This window comes from Olea europaea, chromosome 15, assembly GCF_002742605.1.
Source record: "Olea europaea var. sylvestris chromosome 15, O_europaea_v1, whole genome shotgun sequence".
Classification (NCBI taxonomy): domain Eukaryota; kingdom Viridiplantae; phylum Streptophyta; class Magnoliopsida; order Lamiales; family Oleaceae; genus Olea; species Olea europaea.
The window spans coordinates 12,004,418-12,026,527 of record NC_036251.1 but is presented as its reverse complement, the minus strand read 5'-3'; the positions used below and the strand labels follow the sequence as shown (position 1 = coordinate 12,026,527).

Genomic DNA, 22,110 nt, shown 5'->3' with positions numbered 1-22,110 from the left:
AAGGGAATACATAAAATGTTGTGGAGGGAAAAGATTTGATGAAAAAGTTAACACTGTTTTAAACTGACAAATGATAAAGTGACATACGACATTATGTAAAACTTGATGTATGTGTAGCAAAGTCTTAACCAAAGATTATATGAAGATGGAATTTTTGGTAGGTTAGGGTAGTGGTTGAACGATAGTTTTGTTAAATCAACACTTACTCCTAATTCTCGTGATATTGCTAAAGTCTTGTTAAATCAACACTTTTTTTTAATAGATATTTTTTAAATAAACACTTACTTCGATATTTTTGCCCTTATTCCCAGAACAGGGCTGCTAGTATTGTTGTCCCACTACTAATGAAGGAAATCAACATTGATTTGGAGACAGATACTCTTGCCATATAAAGGAGTACTAAAACCACTAAACAAGTCGTTTCGTAAGTTTTTTTTTATTACAATTCAATACTTACTTGTTCATATTAAATTAATTATTTCACTTCAGTTACTGTGATTTATTATCTTCTTGAGCATCAACGATTCAGTAGAACAAGTTAATTGCTTCTATATGAATAGATAGAGGGAAAAGATGGCTGCCAATATCTTTGCCCTTGATTATGAACCGTACGACCTTTAATGTATTTGTATATTTACGAGTTATGAGTGTAAATATGATTTTATAGTGTATGTTGAACGTGGGGGTTTTCATGTTATGAACAGAAGTTTATTTTTAGGTTGATGTAGTTTATATTACAAGGGAGATGTCGAATTTTTTCAAAAATGTTGATTGTTTAATGCTATCGTTTTCCCGATTGACTATAGTCGTTTAAAAGATTCCAGTATTTTTTGAAAAGAACGACTGTAAAATGACTATACTCGTTTTGTAAAAAGCCAACTCTAGTCGTTTTCCTAAAACAACTCCAAGACTCCGATTGTTTATAATTATTTTGCTTTGAAACATAGAGATAGACGAAATATAAGGTGACAATGAAACTTCTAACATTATAGATCGTGTTTTGTTTCGACTTATTAGTTTAAAATGAAATAAGAAGAGGGACTCCATTGTATACAATTCATCGTATTCCACTAGCAATGTTCAAATATATCATATTTAGTTTCTAAGTATTGACTTACAATGATATATAACGAAATATAAGGTAACAATCAAGCTTCTAACATTATAGATCGTATTTGATTTCGACTTATTAGTTTAAAATGAAATAAGAAGACGAACTGCATTATATGCAATTCATCGTGCTCAACTAGCAATGTTCAAGTATATTGTATTTAGTTTCTAAATATTGACTTACAACGATATATAACGAAATATAAGGTAACAATTAAACTTCAACATTATAGATCGTATTTGATTTCGACTTATTAGTTTAAAATGAAATAAGAAGACGAACTCCATTATATACAATTCATCATGCTCCACTAACAATTTTCAAGTATACCATATTTTGTTTTTAAATATGCGACTTACAACAATATATAACAAAATATAAGCAGGCAATCAAATTTCTAACATTATAGATCGTGTTTGGTTTCGACTTATTAGTTTAAAATAAAATAAGAAGGTGAGATCCATTATATACAATTCATCGTGCTCCACTAACAATGTTCAAGTATACCACATTTAGTTTCTAAATATGCAACTTACAATAATGTATAACGAAATAAAGTGACAATCAAAATTCTAACATTATAGATCGTGTTTGGTTTCGACTTAATAGTTTAAAATGAAATAAGAAGATGAACTTTATTATATACAATTCATCGAGCTCCACTAATAATGTTCAATTATACCGTATCTAGTTTCTAAATACGCAAGATAAAATAATGTATAATGAAAGATGACATGCGAATTGATTTGGATAAGTGAAATTATAACGTATAACATTTTAATCATGTTTGGTTTGATTTCAAACTATTACGTACAAAAATGTATAGAAAAATGAGTATATAATCGAAAAATGAGATGTTGTATTTGGAAAATGACTGCAGTCGTTTAAAGAAACTATGGTCATTTTCACATAAACTGACTCTAGTCATTTTAAACGACTAAAGTCGTTTTTTTGTTTTCAAGGAAAAATGACTGCAATCGTTTAAAACGATCAGAGTTGTTTTTTATTTGTCACTCATTATATGAAATAAACAAATATGAGAAAACTATCCAACATTCATAAATCACAAATTTGACATGAATTACGACAAAAACTCACAACATAAAGTATTGTGTATACCGAATTCAATTTTCAAGTATTCGACTTACAATTGATTTCGATAAGTTAAACTATTATGTATAATGAAATAGCCAATGTATTTGATTTCAACCTATTTCGTTCAAAATGTACAGGAAAGTGAACTTTATCGTCATACTCCACTACACATTGTTCAAGTATATCGCATTCGATTTTTATGCATATGACTTATATTTTGATTTCAATAAATTAAATCATCATGTATAATGAAAAGATGATATGTCATTTAAACTTCTAAACTTTCAAACTATGTTAGATTTCAACTTATTTCATTTAAAGAGAAGTATAGGAAGATGAACATCGTTTTATACAATTCATTGTGCTTCACTGCACACAGTTCAATTAGTATATGCTTGATTTTTTCATATTTCATTTAAAAACATATAGGAAGGGAAACTCATTATTTTACTCCATTACACATTGATCAAGTATATCATATTAGTATTTAAGCATACGACTTACAATTGATTTCCATAAGTTCATGTATAATGAAAGATGGGAGGCTAATCAAAATATGGAACCTTTTAGACCATATTTGATTTTAATATGTTTCGTTTAAAAATGTAGTGAAAAATGAAGTCCGTTATATACAGTTTATGGTGCTCCACTGCACATTATTCAAGTATACCATATTCGATTTTAAGTACATGACTTACAACTAATTTTGAATAAGTTAAATTATTACATATAATAAAATGTGAGATATCATTCAAACTCGAAAGTGATAAATGAATAATGACTACAGTCGTTTAAAATGACTGAAGTCATTTCTCATTTAAAAAATATTTTTTTATTATATCTAAATGGATTTTTTGTTTGCCGTGAGTTGGTCGTGACCATAAATCACAACCAGGGGCTTTGTGAAATGAAAAACGACTATAGTCGTTTTAAACGACTGTAGTCATTTTTCTCATAAAACAACTGAGGTTGTTTTAAATGACTAGAGTCGTTTTGAGAAATAAATGACTACAGTCGTTTAAATCGACTACAGTCATTTTTCGTCGTTCACTTTTCCTGAAAATGTTATAGAAAGGATATTATAGTCATTTATGTAAAGGGCATTTAAGACTTATCACCAATATAAAAAAGGATAATTTAGACATTTTAGCATAAAAGGAGGCCTTGAAAACTTATTTGGAATAAGTTAGGCCTCAAAATATTTTGAATGGATTGACCAAGCCTTTTTTTAAAATACCCCGAGGACGGCAAAAGGAATATAATAGAAATGTTATTAACACCATCTGGAATAGTCGGTGGAGGAATGGGGTACTTTTAAGTTTGGGCAAGTAAAGTATCCATTTTTTCATTTTAACCAAAAAAATTTACCAATCAACAAAATGACCTTTTGTTATGTAAAAGACAAAAATGTTCTTAAGTAGTTTATACAATTACAAAGATAGACTTTTGTTTCAAAAGACAAAAATACTCTTAAATTACAAATTAAAAAACCAAATATTCTTCACTTTATATTTAATTATTTATTTTAAACAATTACTAAAATAAAAAAATAATAGTTAATTTACTTTCTTGTTTAAATATTTCATTAATTAATTATCTTAATCGGTTATGTATATTATTTATTTAATATTTAATTACTTTATTTTAATTATTTATTTAATCACTTGTTTAAATAAAACATTAATATTTAATTTGATTTCTCATTTCAATATTTCATTAATTAATTATCTTAATTGATTTTGTATATTTAATTTATTATTTAATTATTTATTTTAATCACTTATTCAAATAAAAAACTAATATTTACTTTGGTTTCTCTTTTAAATATTTCATTATTTAATTATCTTAATTGGCCCTTATTTAATTATTTATTTTAAACACCTACTCAAAAAAAAATAATATTTAATTTGTTTTCTCATTTAAATATTTCTCTATTAATTACCTTAATTGGTTATGTATATTGTTTATTTAATATTTAATTACGTTATTTAAATAATCACTTATTTAAATAAAAAATTAATATTCATTTTTAATTTCTTATTTTAATATTTCTTTAATTAATTGTCTTAATTAGTTATGTATGTTATTTATTTATTGTTTAATTACTTTGTTTAATTAATTATTTAATCACTTAATTGAATAAAAAAATTAATAGTTAATTTAATTTCTTATTTAGATATTTCATTAATTAATTATCTTAATTGGTTATGTATTTTATGCATTTAAAATTTAATTACTTTATTTAATTATTTATTTAAGCATTTATTTAAATAAAAGAATTAATATTTATTTTAATTTCTTATTTAATTAGTTAATTATGTATATTCTTTATTTAATATTTAATTACTTTATTTATTTATTTATTTATTTATTTAATCACTCAATTGAATAAAAAATTAATATTTAATTTAATTTCTTATTTAGATATTTCATTTATAAATTATCTTAATTGGTTGTGTATATTATATATTTAATATTCCATTACCTTATTTAATTATTATTTTAATCACTTATTTGAATAAAAATTAATTTTTAAATACTAATTAATTATTTAATATTTCAATAATTAATTATCTTAACTGGTTATGTATATTATTATTCATTAATATTTAATTACTTTATTTTAATTGCTTATTTAAATAAAAATATTATATTATAAAATACAAGTGGCATAATATTATTGGAGAATTGAAAAATAGTTTTTTCGATCCTTCACTCATGAAATTTCATATGTACATTATGGACATCCTTATGAATTAGTACATGGAGAATTCTCCAATATTTAATTTGATTGCTCGTTTAAATATTTCTTTATTAATTACCTTAATTGGTTATGTATATTTAATTACTTTATTCAATTATTTATTTCAAAACTTATTCAAATAAAAAATTAATATTTAATTTAATTTCTTCTTTAAATATTTCATTAATTAATTATCTTTATTGGTTATTTATATTGTTTATTTAATATTTCATTACTTTATTTAATTATTTATTTAATCACTTATTCGAATAGAAAATTAATATTTAATTTAATTTATTCTTTAAATATCTCATTAATTAATTATCTTAATTGGTTACACATATTATTTATTTAATATTTAATTAGAACATAAATCACACGGTGCATGAGAATATCTAACAGAGATGGAAGTCGAATATTAGGCACGGTCACATTTTCAAGACATCGAACATTATTCAAGAATGCCGAAATTATATTTCCTCTACCAAGTGAAGTCGAGTGGGAAGTTCTCGATTATAGTATGTTACTCTCTACCCAGCGGATATATAATATCTATTTAAATTGTATGTACTCTCTATTTATAGTATGTTATTGATTTCCTCAATTTTTTCTATTTATAGTATGTTATTGATTATATGAAAATTGACCAAATGAATATGTAATATCTACTTAAATCATATGTACTCTCAATTTATCATATATCACCCATGTTCTCAATTTTCTTTATTTATAGTGTGTTATATATGTAATTAAGAGTAATTAGTTATTTATTATACAATTACATAAAAACTAAAGTATTATAAACGTTTTTAAAAAATGCTTACTTTTAAATTATTACAACTACGGATCACAATGTACGTAAAAAAAGCTTACATTTAAAAAAAAAGCTTACATTTTAGGGAAAAAATCGCAAATGCATTAGAAATATAAAATAATTACAAATGTACCATAATTATTCCAAAATTTAAATTATACTACATATGTCACATAAATTCATCAAGAATACTGAGAGCCAAACTTTCCATAATCCATATACACTAATTGTAACCGTGACAGCATGATATTAAAGGAAAATTAATTACAGCTGGTTGCCTTTTGAATCATGGATTTTAAATTCAAAAAACATGGTCTATTGAATAACTGTTACAGAATATTTTCCCATTACAGAATTTTTCTCGCCGTAAAGCTCCATCTACGCTCTCTTAAGCTGTGCTTGAAATACCTTCTTGCTGGTTTGCTGCGTGGTTCCGTGAAAGAGTAAGCTTCACTGTAAAAACTTGGTAAGTTCTATTGTGTTTGTTACGATAGCAATGTAAACATAAAGGTAACATGAATATCCGATGTCACATGAAATTAGTCGGTACGTATTCCTTTTAGTGCATTATCATCTGACTTCAATTGTCCGGACGTGTTTTAGATTACAAACAATGAAATCGATTTTTAATGTTGTGTTGTATATATAAATGTATTATATATATATCATTGTGTAAGATATACAATACATTTATTCACTCGATTTTTAATGTTGTGTTGTGTTGTGTTTGTTACAGACATGGAATCTGTCAGTGTGCTGGTCACGTGCGATGCAAACACGTTTGGGATGTTTGTGCCAATGAACAGCAGTTTCGAGGACCCGATAAACCTGTTGTCACTAGAATTGGATATCAATAACAATTTTGATGAACTGGAAATAAGTCACTCAATTTTTGCACCACTATTGGAGATGCACTTAATTGGGATTTTAAACCACCTTGTGTGGGAAAAATTCAGCCTGTCATTTGAAGAGAGGAACTTAATGCAGTGTTTGTTTTTTGAAGCTGGCTGAATCTTTTTACTCTGTAATCCAGAATTGATTGTCAATGAAAGGTGATTGGAGAGTTAATTTTTGTTTGGCAAGGGTGATTTTCAGGCAGCTGAAAGGAGAAAAGATAGAAGAGCTTAAAACCATCTCTGTCTACCTTGTATAAGAGTGTTGGTATTGCCTTGCATGATTGCATCTCTTTCCTAAATAGAACTATACAAGCTAGTGCAATGCAATGTTGATCGGTTTTTGTCAAGCTTCTTCAAGTTTAAAGTATTGTTACATTGTTCATGGCGATGTTATGAGCAAATATTTCCTCTAGCATTTGGAGTTAGAGATTGATAGATTGATAGGTTTTGAAAGTGACTTGAAAATTATTGAAAAGGCCTTTTATCTGAAATGTTAGATATAATACCATTGTCTATTAAGCAATATGAAAATGCAGTTTACAAATGTTTGTTCATGGCTTCTTATTCACGATACTTGAGAAATGTAGTTCAGAAATATGAAAATGCAGTTCAGAAATGTTTGTTCATGGCTTCTTAGTCACAATACTTGAGGAGGACAAAATTATGATGTATTTATGTTTATAGAATATCAAACATTACAAGTTGTAATGTACGCGGAAATATCACACTTATAAATGTTAATTATCTTCAACATGGATTCAATGTCGTCTATACGAAGGTCGCAACCGTGTCCAAATGTTGAATATTGCACATACCATTACAGTTCATGAAATATGACGCTGAAAATAGACCAATGGAAACTACCTTGAGATCAAGAACATGTCCGTCATCTGTACAATACGTCTGCTTAAATTCACCTAACAATATGGGTGATGCAAACTGAAAATGCATATACGAATTGTGCTCAAACTATGTCAAAAAGGATATAAGTGTACACAAACGACTTATCAATTGGTAGCATTACATGTGCATGATCCGACCTATGTAATATGAAATACATCGGATTACATAATGAACATATCCATTACCAAAAGATATCAAATTCTAGGATTTGAAAAATGAATTGTTTGATGTTAAAACATGAAATGTGTCACACATTTTCGATCCCAAATTCTGGTGTGCAACATTTATTCAATACCAAAATAAAACCATCGTTCACAAGACAGATAACTTCCCCGTTTCTTCCCAAAAAAAAAAACTTCCCCCTTTCAAAAAAAAAAAAAAAAAAAAGTCTGCAAAGTTTAGCTTGCTACCAACTACTATCCCTAAGCTGTCACAAAAGTAAGGCACACCAATGAAAAAAAGAATGAGCTGACTACAGCACATCTCATATATTCCTAGTAGAGCACAACATCCTGGCCTTCTAACGCTGCGTGGCACAAGGACGCAATCTCTCTCATATCCTTCTAATAACTTCACATGAGCATACTTGTATAATTGCACAGCCAACTGCGAGTGTGAACCCTTAGGGTCAAACTTCAAGGACATATTCTCTATCTGCTGATGGATTATGAATTCGGCATACTTTATTACGTAAAGTCCACAGTCGTGCCTGCAATAATATATATTTTACATGTGTTATTACACAGCTGAACAAATGACTGTTATTGCAAAAATCATGCATGAAATATGGAGATTGCAAGTTTAATAGTGCCACCGAATCGGTTCTCCGGGTGGATGATGAACGAATAATTCTGTCATCATAAAAAAAATTAATATTTCGATACGAATATAACATGTTGAGTAATCTTGCAATCTGAACATCACAGCCCATTTTAATATATTTCCACTATACATTGTCAATCACAATATATAAAACAAATTTTAGCATAGTCAGATTCAATCACAAAAATAGAAAACAAATTTTAGCATAGTCAGATTCAATCACAAAAATAGAAAACAAATTTTAATATATCAACACTTAAAACACGACATATCACACAGAGTAGTGTATGGGTTAGATGTGTCATCTGATGTTATTAGTTTAGATACGGGGTCAGGCAGGCAAAAAAGAGAACTTCATGTAAATTGCATACATGCGTAATATATCGTGTCTAAATCGTCAATCACAAAATATAAAACATAATTTAACATATTCATATTCACAAGTCTTAAAATCCCCAAAAATGATACCTATGTTATGGGTTTGCTTTCTTTTGAGTTCGATTGCATTGCCATTTTCTTTTTCTTTATAAATGATTCTTCATCTACGTTGATAGAAGGCCTCTTCTCACTTTTTTCAATATGGGCTGAGGTTTTAAACCCTTCTTTGACAGATGGGGGGTCCTGTTCCTTGGATTCAGATATATAGAATGGTCATAGATCGTGTAATTCAACGCAAAGGAGTACGAGCATCTTCCGTTTTCATCATCACTATCTCCACAGATTTCGAAGCTTCCCCTCCATTAACACCCTCTTTTGGAGCCAACGACAGCTTCCGTCTAGGAGTGTCCAACTTACGACAGTCAACTTTTGTTCGCGGGGCAAAGACATTATTGGAGAGTCTTCGACGGAAAACCCATGCATTTCAATACACGGTACCTTACGTCTGCCTTGGTGATACCATAGTTGAACAGAAATAAAAGAGTTGTTCCTCAAAAATCAAAGAGTTGTTCCCCAGAACACGGTACCTTACACTCTAGAAAATCTGAAAGGTGTCCTGATGGCCGATTTGGGATAAACTCTTATACGCCAGATCGGTTTAATAATCACAAACAAATCCATAGAAATCAAGAACGTGAAATGGAAAATATCTTCTTCCGAAAAAAAAAGTTTTACAGATTGCGCGCTATGTGATGTAAGAAGATCGATCTGTGTGGTAGATTTTCCCCTCTTCTTGATTAATTGATTTGGGGATTTTGGCTTTGAATGAGGGACGGGTGGCGTTTGGTTTCTGCGAGATGGAGAGAGAGCAATATGAATGGGTTTTTTGGGGCAAGTGCAAGATATTGGGTGAAATGATTTGTCCTTAATTGATGCTTTCCAACTTAATACACCTGTTGAATTGTTTTCCTGTTCGGTTTTAAATTATACTGCTTAAAAAGCAGTATATTTAGAATAAGAATATCATGGCATGTAGGATAGGTAATAGTAATTTTTAATCAGTGTTTCGTGAAATTTTCCCCACATTTTAATGTGTGTTTGGTTTATCAGCTCTACGTCAGGTCCGATACTAAAAATCCAATATACTTCAACTTGATCCGAATCCGACGAAATTAATGGAAAATGGATTGAGGGTCTCAATCCGATAACCCAATTGAGATTCGAATCCGATAATCCGTTAATTAAATGAATCAAATATAGATATAAGTCGATCCGATTCGATATCACTAAAACATTCTAAAAGGAGTCTCCTTTATAAATGAATTAAAGGAGCAACACTTTGATAAAAAAAATAATTTGGGCTTTCTAATATAATAAGTAAACCCATCAAGATAGTTCAAATATTTTTTAAAATAAATAATTAATTAAAATTTTGTTGAGGCTATGATTTTTAATGAAAAAATATATAAAAATCTTTTATTTTTTTTTTAAATTTCGGATCAGATTATCGGATCGAATATCCGATAACATAGTTAATCGGATATGAATTTAACATTCAAATATCCGTCAAATTATTGGATCAGATCGAATTGAATTTGAGCATATTCGATCCATATATTCGATCCATTTACAGCCCTAACTTCAATGCAAAGATTTCACAACTGCCCCGGGTCGAATTCACGGAAGAGGTTGGACAACGTACCGTCGACGGATGTTCTCTTCTTTGCCTCGATTGTGTACAGAGAAACAATGTGTTGTGACAGTAATTTAGTCCTCTTGCTAGTCATTTGCTTTGACACGTCAATAACATATTTCTTACAGGATGTCACTTCCATTGTCTTCTCTGGCATAATTGTCACATTATCCAAACTCGCGACGTTATATGTCAAGTTGGGTGTCCTTTCCAACATAGTTATGTATATTATTTATTTAATATTTAATTACTTTGTTTAATTATTTTTTTAATCACTTAATTAAATAAAAAATTAATATTTAGTTTAATTTCTTATTCAGATATTTCATTTATAAATTATCTTAATTGATTGTGTATATTATGTATGTAATATTTCATTACTTTATTTAAATAAATTTTACAATATATACAATTATTTCATAAATACAATTATTTCGTCCCCTCTACCGACACCTCTCCCATCCCCACTGACATCCATAACGAATCTAATGAAACATCTATATACATCCCCCCTTTACCGCTACCCTCCTTGTAACCATCTCCGCCACCTTCTTTGTCATCGTCTGGGACCCCTATCGCCTGTCGACTGTATCTCCTCAAATATGACTCTGACCCTCCTCCTCGATTAACGCTGTCAGCTCAGTGAGCACTTCAAGCTGATATATTAACATTTCATCGAATTGATGACCATGCATTGAGTTTTCAAAATGACGTACAACATTAAATCACAAATGAATATACGTACCTCAGGATCGTTGTGGAGAGCTGATAACTGTAAGCTCAGTCCCCATGGATAATTGTTGAATGTTTCAATGTCATCAACAACCTACAAATGAAATACGTCGATCGACGTCTTCCTGTGATGATACCTCAGTATGTTCTTTACAGTATAAACACTATCCACAACTTTAACTTGTCGAACATATTGTCGCATTCCCTGAATATGTTTCCTAACTGTGCCATTGTTATTTTACTTAATTAAATTGTTTATTTAATATTTAATTGTTAATTATTTATTTAAATTGTTCATTTAAATTATTTATTCAATATTTAAATGTGTATTTAAATTATTTATTTTAATTGTTTAGTTGTTTATTTAATATTTATTTTAATTGTTAATTGAATGTTTAATTGTTTATTTTAAATGTTAATTATTTATTTCAATTATTTAGTTAATATTTAATTACTTATTTTTATTATTTATATTTATGGTTCATTTAAATTATTTATTTAATACTTAAATGTTAATTATTTATTTCAATTGTTTATTGAAATTGTTTAATTACTTATTTAAATTACTTATTTTTTATTATTTATATTTATTTTTCATTTAAATTTTTTATTTAATTTTAAATGCTAATTATTTATTTCAATTATTTATTTAATATTTAATTACTTATTAAACTATTTTTTTATTATTTATATTTATATTTATTTATGTTAAGTAATTATTTTTATTGCTTAATTAATATTTAATTTACTTCTTTATTGAATTTATTTCAATTAATTATTTATCATTTCAATTATTTTATTATTTCAATTAGTTATTTATTATTTACTTAAATAAAAAATATACATAAATAATTAACATAATTCATGAAATATTTAAATAAACAAATAAAGTATAAAATAAATAATTATATATTAAACAAATAATATACATAAACAATTAAATTAATTACTTAAAAATTTAAATAAAAAATTAAATTAAATATTGATTTATTAAATTATTTATTTAATATTTAATTTAATTTTTTATTTAAATATTTCATTAATTATTTTAATTGATTATGTATATCGTTTGTTTAATATTTAATTACTCTATTTAATTACTTGTTTTAATTATTTATTTCATATTTATTTACTTGATTTAATTATTTATTGAATATTCAATTGTTTATTATATTTATTTCATTATTTAAATTATTTATATTTTAAATAAAATGAAATAAAAAATAATTAATTATTTTACTTAAATAAATAATTTACATAATTCATAAAATATTTATAAACAATTAAATTCAATATTTTAAAAAAATGGCTGGCATGGGCCAATCCAGACGGCCCAGACCATTGAGATCCAGATAACTGGGCAGTCTGGCTTGTCTGGGCAGTCATCTGGATCCAGACGACGACGTCGTTGCCGCCTGAATCGTCTGAAAACTCCATTTTTTACGAGATCTATCCCATTTTTTCACTTTTCTTAACCAATTCAACCTCAAATTCGACTTTTCCTTCTATTTAACTATAAGAATTTGTATTAAACTCATAATTTAACATATTCAAATCTTAAATATTCAAATTTTTATGTATTAAACTCGAACATTCAAATTCCCACATATGATAGATCTCAATGGCGAGTAAATTACAAAGAAACAAATCTCATCTTTGAGAAATGACGATCTCCGGCAAATGGTCGAAATGGGTTCGGTCTTAGCGGTCCTTAGGTGGGGTTGGTGTTTCTCTTTTCTTAGTTTTCTTTTTCTTTCTCCTCTTCTCTTTTCTTTATTTGGGGGTATTTTCGACCCTTTCAGTATTGTTTACATTTTCATTTTTTTCTTTTTTTTTTAATGAGATTTTTTGTGTTAAAGGCCATTTTGGAAAAATGGCAAAGTCAGGCAGCTATTTGCCACCATTTCCTCGTGGAGGAACCACATCTGTGATATCAATTGTTGGTACTCTAGGAATTGGAAAAACCACTCTTTCTCAGTTCATCTATAATAACGATAAGGTAAAGAAACATTTCGATGATTTAAGAATTTGGGTTTTGTATCGCGTGATTTTAATGCCAAAAGAATAATTAAAGAAATAATTGAGAAATCAATTGGAAATAAATGTGATTTAATGGACTTGGGCGTGGTCTGCACTCTCAAATGTGGGAATCATTAAAAGAAAAGAACTATCTTCTCGCGCTTGATGATTGGGATAAACTGATGTCACTATTCGAGTGTGGACTTGGCTGAAGCAAAATACTTGTCACAACCCGCAGTCAAAAAAGCTGCATTGGCTGAAGCAAAATACTTGTCAGCATTTTGTGGCGTTCTTTGCTTTCTTTCTTGCTTGCTTTCTGTGTCCCGTCTTATGGACCATTGGACTTATTTATAGGGGAGGATTCGAGCTAATTTTGGTAATTACTCAATTATATTTAATTAAAAGAGATAATTGAGTAATTATAGTTTTATTTATTTATTTGTTTATTTTATTTGTTTGTTTATATATTTAAAATATGATATGGGCCTTCGAATTTATGGACCTTAGTAGATTTCAATTTAATTAGGCCAATGATTTAAATTGACCCAATCCATTTTATTTTATTTACTTATTTATTTATTTATTTCTATTTTCATGTCTACAGTTATGTATATCGTTTGTTTAATATTTAATTACTCTATTTAATTACTTATTTTAATTGTTTATTTCATATTTATTTACTTGATTTAATTATTTATTGAATATTCAATTGTTTATTATATTTATTTCATTATTTAAATTATTTATATTTTAAGTAAAATGAAATAAAAAATAACCGATTATTTTACTTAAATAAACAATTTACATAATTCATGAAATGTTTATAAACAATTAAATTCAATATTTAAAAAAAATGGCTGGCACGGGCCAATCCAGATGGCCCAGACCGTCGGGATCCAAACGACTGGGCAATCTGGCAGTCATCTGGATCAAGACAACGACGTTGTTGCCGCCTGAATCTTCTGAAAGCCCGAATTGTCTGAAAACTCCATTTTCAACGAACTCCATCCCATTTTTTCACTTTTCTTAACCAATTCGACTTTTCCTTCTATTTAACTATAAGAATTTGTATTAAACTCATAATTTAACACATTCAAATATTAAACATTCAAATTTTTATGTATTAAACTCAAACATTCAACTTCCCACATATGTTAGATCTCAATGGTGAGTAAATTACAAAGAAACAAATCTAATCTTTGACAAATGATGATCACCGACAAGTGGTCAAAATGGGTTCGATCTGAGCGGTCCTTAGGTGGCGTTGGTGATTCTCTTTTCTGTGTTTTCTCTTTCTTTCTCCTCTTCTTTTTTCTTTATTTGGGGGTATTTCCAACCCTTTGGGCATTGTTTACATTTTGAGTTTTTTTTTAAATGAGATTTTTTGGGTCAAAGGCCATTTTGAAAAAATGACAAAGACAGGTAGCTATTTGTCACCATTTCCTCGTGGAGGAACTACATCTGTGATATCAATTGTTGGTACTCCAGGAATTGGAAAAACCACTCTTTCTCAGTTCATCTATAATGACGATAAGGTAAAGAAACATTTCGATGATTTAAGAATTTGGGTTTTTGTATCGCGTGATTTTAATGCCAAAAGAATAATTAAAGAAATAATTGAGAAATCAATTGGAAATAAATGTGATTTAATGGACTTGGGCGGTCTGCACTCTCAAATGTGGGAGAAAAGAAATATCTTCTCGCGCTTGATGATTGGGATAAACTGATGTCACTATTCGAGTGTGGACTTGGCTGAAGCAAAATACTTGTCACAACCCGCAGTCAAAAAAGCTGCATTGGTTGTAGGCAATTCAGATACAGCATATCGCTTGAAGGGTTTGTCTAATGATGATTGCTGGAAAATATTCACAAAGCGTGCTTCTTTTACTCGGACAGAAGAAGAGAAGTATCTAAACCTTATTGGGAAAGAACTAATGCGGAAATGTGGAGGAGTGCCTTTGGCTACAAAAATTCTTGGTGGTCTTATGCGCTTCAAGAGAGAGGAGAGAGAGTGGTTATATGAGCAGAATAGACTAGTAATCTTTGGACTTTGGGGCTTTACAAAAATAAAATTTTACCTGTCCTACTGGTAAGTTACATGCATTTGCTGTCGCATCTCAAACATTGCTTTGCATTCTGCTCAATATTTCCGAAGAATTACGAAATCAAGAGGTAGAAATTAATCCATATGTGGATGGCACTAGGCCTAATTCTTCCAGATGGTGGAAGCAAGGCACTAGAAGAAATTGGGGATGAGTATTTCAATGAGTTGTTGTTGTTGGGGATTGAACGAATAACACAACCACGTAGCGGAAACAATTACACAATCCCCTATTATGTAGAATTATAAATGGCAGTAAAATAACAATGCTCGGCTCCAACTCACACACACTGGCAGAAATTGTAAAGATAACAACACCAATATTTGTTCACTAGGGAAACCCTTCAACGTGAAGGAAAACCCCGGGACCTAGTCCAGTAAAGCCTTCCACTATATGAATAATGGGATACACAATTTAACCCTCTCCAAAGTAAACTCTAGAGGCTACCAATACATCAAGAACACATATAGTTCTTGGATATCAACAACAACATCATCCAAAATAAATATACACAATAATAAGGAGAAAATCTCACTAGACAAGTGTGTATAGCCCAGAGAAATGGAGAAGAATTTCGACGATCAGCTCCGGTCAAAATGTAGGTATCTTTGCCAAGAATAACATACTGAAATATCAAGAAAATCGGACTACAAACGAGCCTCGATCCTTTGGCAAGAAGAGCTGAAATGTCGGACTCTTTCTCTCGCGTAACTCTCTGCTCCAGAAATGAAATTGGCTTTCCCCTTTTGGAATGTATTAATTCTGCCCCGTTTTCTCCCTATCTATATTTGTATGTTTTAGTTTGGACCAAACAAATGGGTTTAATATGTTAGGGCCTTTAGTGGGTCAAATATGGGTAAGTCCCTCTAGTGGAGGGAAAAGCCCAACAAATCTCCCCCTCCCGACTACAAGAGGGACTCCACCAAGTCTGCTTCCCTTCTACATACTTGTAGTTTCTCCATAGGCAATGGCTTTGTCATCATATCTGAACCATTCTCGTCAGTATGGATTTTCTCAAGTTGTAACTTTTTCATCTCCAGTGCATCTCGAATCCGATGATACCTCACTTCAATATGTTTGGATCTTGAGTGGAAAGTTGGATTCTTACTGAGATGGATGGCACTCTGACTGTTACAATAGAGTATATACTTCTCTTGCTCTAGTCCCAGTTCTTGTAAGAACTTCTTCATCCATAGCAATTCCTTGCTAGCTTCAGTGATAGCTATGTACTCAGCTTCTGTGGTAGATAGAGCAACACATTTTTGTAGTCTAGACCGCCATGAAACTGCTCCCCCTGAGAAAGTGATCAAATACCCAGAGGTAGACTTTCTAGAGTCTACATCACCAGCCATATTTGCATCTGTAAACCCAACAAGCTCGGGTTTGCTGGTGCCAAAAGATAAACATATCTTAGAAGTCCCTCTGAGATAACTGAGAATCCACTTCACTGCTGCCCAGTGTTCTTTTCCAGGATTAGAAAGAAATCTACTAACAACTCCAACAGAATGAGCAATGTCTGGCCTTGTGCATACCATAGCATACATTAAGCTACCCACAGCTGATCCATAAGGCACATTCTTCATTTCTTCATTTTCATTCTCACTTGAAGGACTTTGTTTTGAACTCAATTTCAAATGACTTGCAAGTGGAGAGCTAACTGGTGTTGCCTTGTCCATATTGAACCTGTGTAATACCTTCTCGATATAACTTTCCTGTGATAACCATAATCTCCCATTCTTTCTGTCACGAGAGATTTTCATACCGAGGATTTGATTTGCAGGTCCTAAATCCTTCATTTCAAAGGACTTGCTCAACTCATTTTTCAATTTCTTAATTTTTCCAGTGTCACGACTAATGATCAACATGTCGTCCACATAGAGCAAAAGAATAATAAATTCCCCATTAGAGAATTTCTTTATGAACACACAATGATCAGAAGTTGTTCTGGTGTACCCATGCTCAACCATGAAGAAATCAAATTTCTTGTACCATTGTCTCGGTACCTGCTTGAGGCCATACAAACTTTTCTTCAACCGGCATACAAGATTTTCTTTACCTTTAGCTGTAAATCTTTCTGGCTGCTCCATGTATATTTCCTCTTCAAGGTCACCATGGAGGAAAGCGGTCTTCACATCAAGTTGTTCAATCTCCAGATTCATACTGGCTGCCAAGCCTAACACAACTCGGATTGAAGACATTTTAACCACAGGTGATAAGATTTCTTCAAAATCAATACCTTTCTTCTGACCAAACCCCTTCACAACCAACCTTGCCTTGTACCTTGGTTGCAAGCTATGTGATTCAACTTTTAGTCTAAGCACCCATTTTTTCTTCAGTGCTCTCTTGCCCTTAGGCAACTGTACTAGATCATAGGTGTTATTCTTATGCAAAGATTTCATTTCTTCTTGCATAGCTTTTAACCACTCATTTTTCTGATCATGTAGCAGAACCTCCTGATAACTTTCTGGCTCTCCCCCATCAGAAAGTAACACATATTCATTGCTAGAGTATTTCTTAGACGGCTGGCGCTCTCTAGTAGATCTTCTCAACCCTTCTTCAGCTGACACCTCAAGAGGAACATTCTCTTGAATTTGATCTGGTTCTGCATTACCCTGTGTAGAGGCTTCATCATGTCTGTCTCCCATAGTGTCATTTTTTTCTTGCACATTTTCTCTGTGATCATCATGTACCACAGGATCTAGTAGTGGTACATGTCGAACTGAACTGATTTGTTCTTCATTGACTGTATTTGGCTTCTTAGTCCGATCCAAATCTTCAATGGTTTCATTTTCAAAGAATACAACATCTTTGCTTCTGATAATCTTTTTGTTCACTGGATCCCACAATCTGTACCCAAATTCTTCATGTGCATAACCCAAGAAGATACACTGTTTTGCTTTGTTATCCAGTTTGGACCTTTCATCTTTAGGAATATGAACAGATACCCGACAGCCAAAAACTCTCAAGTGATCAAGAGATAGATCTTTCTCTGTCCAAAAGCTCTGTGGAACATAACCATTCAAAGGAACTGATGGAGAAAGATTAATCAAGTCAACTGTTGTCCTCATTGCCTCAGCCCAGAAGTGCTTGGGCAATTTTGCATGAGAGAGCATACATCTGATCTTCTCACAAATAGTCCTGTTCATTCTTTCTGCCACCCCATTTTGTTGTGGGGTCTTTGGAACAGTTTTCTCAAGCCTGATGCCATGTCTTCTGCAGTACTCTTCAAATGGCCCTCTGTATTCACCACCATTATTTGCTCTGACACATTTTAACTGTCTTCCAGTTTCTCTTTCAACTTTCAAATGAAAGTCTTTAAATACTTCCAGCACCTGATCTTTAGACTTCAAAGAATATGCAAATACTTTTCTAGAGTGATCATCAATAAATGTAACATAATACAATGCACCACCTAGAGATTTACTTTGCATCATGCAAACATTAGTATGCACTAAATCAAGAATATGAGTCTTTCTAAATGCAGGGAATCTATGAAATGCAACTCTAGTTTGCTTTCCAACTAAGCAATGAGTACAAGGGATTAGTGATATACCTTTCATATTGTGTAGGAGCTTCTTTCTGGAGAGAATTTGAAGTCCCTTTTCACTCATGTGGCCAAGCCGCTTATGCCATAACTCAGTAGAGGCTTCATTTTCAGCAATATTCACATTTCCATGAATTAGTTTTGCTTCTGTTTTGTAGAGACCATTAGTCTTCTTCCCTCTGGCTAAAACAAGAGAACCCTTTGTAAGTTTCCAAGAACCATCTCCAAGGTGATTGTGATAGCCTTCTTCATCAAGCTTTCCAACAGAAATCAAGTTGCAGCGCATATCAGGAACATGTTTGACACCCCTGATAAATAACTTGCTACCAATGCTAGTTTCCAATTGTACAACCCCCATACCAACAATTTTTGCTTTAGCTTCATTTCCCATCCTGATCCAACCAAAATCACCACTGGTATAGGATGAAAAGAAATCCCTACGTGGAGTAATATGAACAGACGCACCTGTATCAACTATCCACGTAGAATCCTGGCATGAAAGGCTAGCAAATGCTTCATCACAAGCAACAAATACCTCTGTATCAGATGCAACTGTTGTGGTCTCCTTCTGTTTTTTCTGATCTTCACCTTTCAATTTTAACTGTTCTCTTTTCCATTTTCTGCACTCCTTTTTAAGATGCCCCAAATTGCCACAATGATAACATTTTATCCCTTTTCTTGACTTTGATCTTCTTCTAGACTTGTCACGACTGTCATCACCATAAGGTTTTCTGCTCTGGTTTCTCCCCCTTCTTTCTGTAACAAGTGCTTCAGAGTTAGAAGAAGTACCTTGCTCCTTTCATCTGGCTTCTTCATTAAACATACTGTCTTTTACCATGTTGACAGTGATCACACCATTCGGAGCTGAATTACTCAGAGAGACAACTAAAGTTTCCCAACTATCAGGTAATGAACTCAATAGAAGTAAAGCCTGCACCTCACCATCTAGTGTAAGCTTCATGGTAGTCAACTCATTCAATAACTCTTGAAAGCTACTCAAGTGCTCTGCAACACTATTACCATCCCTGTACTTTAAATTCACAAGCCTTCTGATCACAAAGGCTTTGTTCTGTGCCGTCTTTCATTCATAAAGACCTTCCAATTTCTGCCAAAGACTGTATGCATCTACTTCTTTCGCTATATGATGGAAGACACTCTGATCAACCCACTGCCTAATTTGTCCAGCGGCCTTTCTATTCAATTTCTTCCAATCCTCATCAGTTATAGAATCAGGTTGCTTGCCATTCAATTCAATGGGATCGAACAAATCTTTGCAATACAAAATATCCTCCATCCTAGTCTTCCAAATAGAATAATTTGAAGATGTGAGTTTAACCATGCCACTAGCTGAATCCTCCATCTTAATTCTCACAATAATCACAGAGACTCAACCAAAACTCTGATACCAATTTGTTGGGGATTGAACTAATAACACAACCACGCAGCGGAAACAATTACACAATCCCCTATTATGTAGAATTATAAATGGCAGTAAAATAACAATGCTCGGCTCCAACTCACACACACTGGCAGAAATTGTAAAGATAACAACACCAATATTTATTCACTAGGAAAACCCTTCAACGTGAAGGTAAAACCCCGGGACCTAGTCCAGTAAAGCCTTCCACTATATGAATAATGGGATACACAATTTAACCCTCTCCAAAGTAAACTCTAGAGGCTACCAATACATCAAGAACACATATAGTTCTTGGATATCAACAACAACATCATCCAAAATAAATATACACAATAATAAGGAGAAAATTTCACTAGACAAGTGTGTATAGCCCAGAGAAATGGAGAAGAATTTCGACGATCAGCTCCGGTCAAAATGTAGGTATCTTTGCCAAGAATAACATACTGAAATATCGAGAAAATCGGACTACAAACGAGCCTCGATCCTTTGGCAAGAAGAGCTAAAATGTCGGACTCTTTCTCTCGCGTAACTCTCTGCTCCAGAAATGAAATTGGCTTTCCCCTGTTGGAATGTATTAATTCTGCCCCGTTTTCTCCCTATCTATATTTGTATGTTTTAGTTTGGACCAAATAAATGGGTTTAATATGTTAGGGCCTTTAGTGGGTCAAATATGGGTAAGTCCCTCTAGTGGAGGGAAAAGCCCAACAGTTGTGTATGTCCGTGTTTGAAGATGTCATGCAATATGAAGGTTATTAGATTTATAGAATGAAAAACATTGAATTAAACTCCATTGAAGGAGAAACAATCAACTCCATTAAAGGAGGAAATAACATCTTCAAAATAGGAGGAAAAGCACTCCAACAGTGGGAGGAAAGACACTCCAGGAGGAAATGAACCTCACAAAAGGAGGAATAGAAACTCCATTTTAGGAGAGAAATGAAACCTCCATAAGGGGGGATTGGAAGACTACACTCCAATCAATTATGATACCTACAATGAGTTTATTTATAGAGAAAATCTAACAAACTATATAACTACTCCCTAACTACTTAACAACTACAGTTGAAGATGGAAGCTCCTAGAAGTAATCTGTTGGAACGGATGGAACTGATGGAAGGTTCTGGATTCTGCTGGATGTTAGGTTCCAACAAAGGTGGAGCCATACGACGGTACAAGATAAATGAAAATTTTCAGAGTCTTGCCCAATCTCTTACAGAAAATAAATATTTAGTATTAGAAAACCGACCTGCAGGAAACAATCTCGATCAAGTTTGTCGTGCATCAATTGTATCAAAGCATATATCGTCCCCCTTCAGGTAAAACATTTGCGTACTCTCCTTGTGTTATCAGAAGGTGGAGCTCTGGAAGAGTGTTCCGACATCTTTGAAAATTTTCGTTACTTGAGGATGCTGGATCTAAGTGGATGCGTAGTGCAGCTGCCTTCAATGAATTGCCTGCCATTATTGAACCATCTTGATCTGTCCAACAATCATTTCTATGATTTACCTCAAGAAATATCTTCCCTCTGCTCTTTACTGTCATTGAATTTATTCGGTTGCTACAATCTTGAATGGTTGCCCGATTTGCATAAAATTAGAGGCCTGAGGCATCTCAACATCAGCGGATGTGAAGCACTGAAGGAGATGCCCTTTGGCATTGGATTGTTTACTAACCTTCAGACACTGCCAATATTTATTGTGAGTACGCCTGCTGTTTCTTTATTATCATAAGTGTTTCCACACAAATCCGTTGACGTATCAGATCTGCAACATTTAAATCTTGGAGGGGAACTAAAAATAAAACACTTAGAGCGAGTTCATGTTAAACAAGTGAGAATG

The 22,110-nt window shown here is 31.6% G+C and overlaps 1 protein-coding gene across 1 annotated transcript; it reads left to right on the top strand.

Moving 5' to 3' along the window:
* Positions 1 to 14,615: 14,615 nt before the first annotated feature.
* Positions 14,616 to 15,299, top strand: LOC111411247 (putative disease resistance protein RGA3). The gene is made up of 2 exons (XM_023041798.1): positions 14,616 to 14,868; positions 14,965 to 15,299. The coding sequence occupies exons 1-2, from the start codon at positions 14,616 to 14,618 to the stop codon at positions 15,297 to 15,299; spliced, it is 588 nt and encodes a 195-aa protein (XP_022897566.1).
* Positions 15,300 to 22,110: the final 6,811 nt, after the last annotated feature.

Bases quoted from the DNA above. Each gene is read 5' to 3' on its own strand.
- LOC111411247 (XM_023041798.1), top strand. From the start codon at position 14,616: ATGACAAAGACAGGTAGCTATTTGTCACCATTTCCTCGTGGAGGAACT. The intron at 14,869-14,964 runs GTCTGCACTCTC...ACTTGGCTGAAG, and splicing joins TGATTTAATGGACTTGGGCG to CAAAATACTTGTCACAACCC.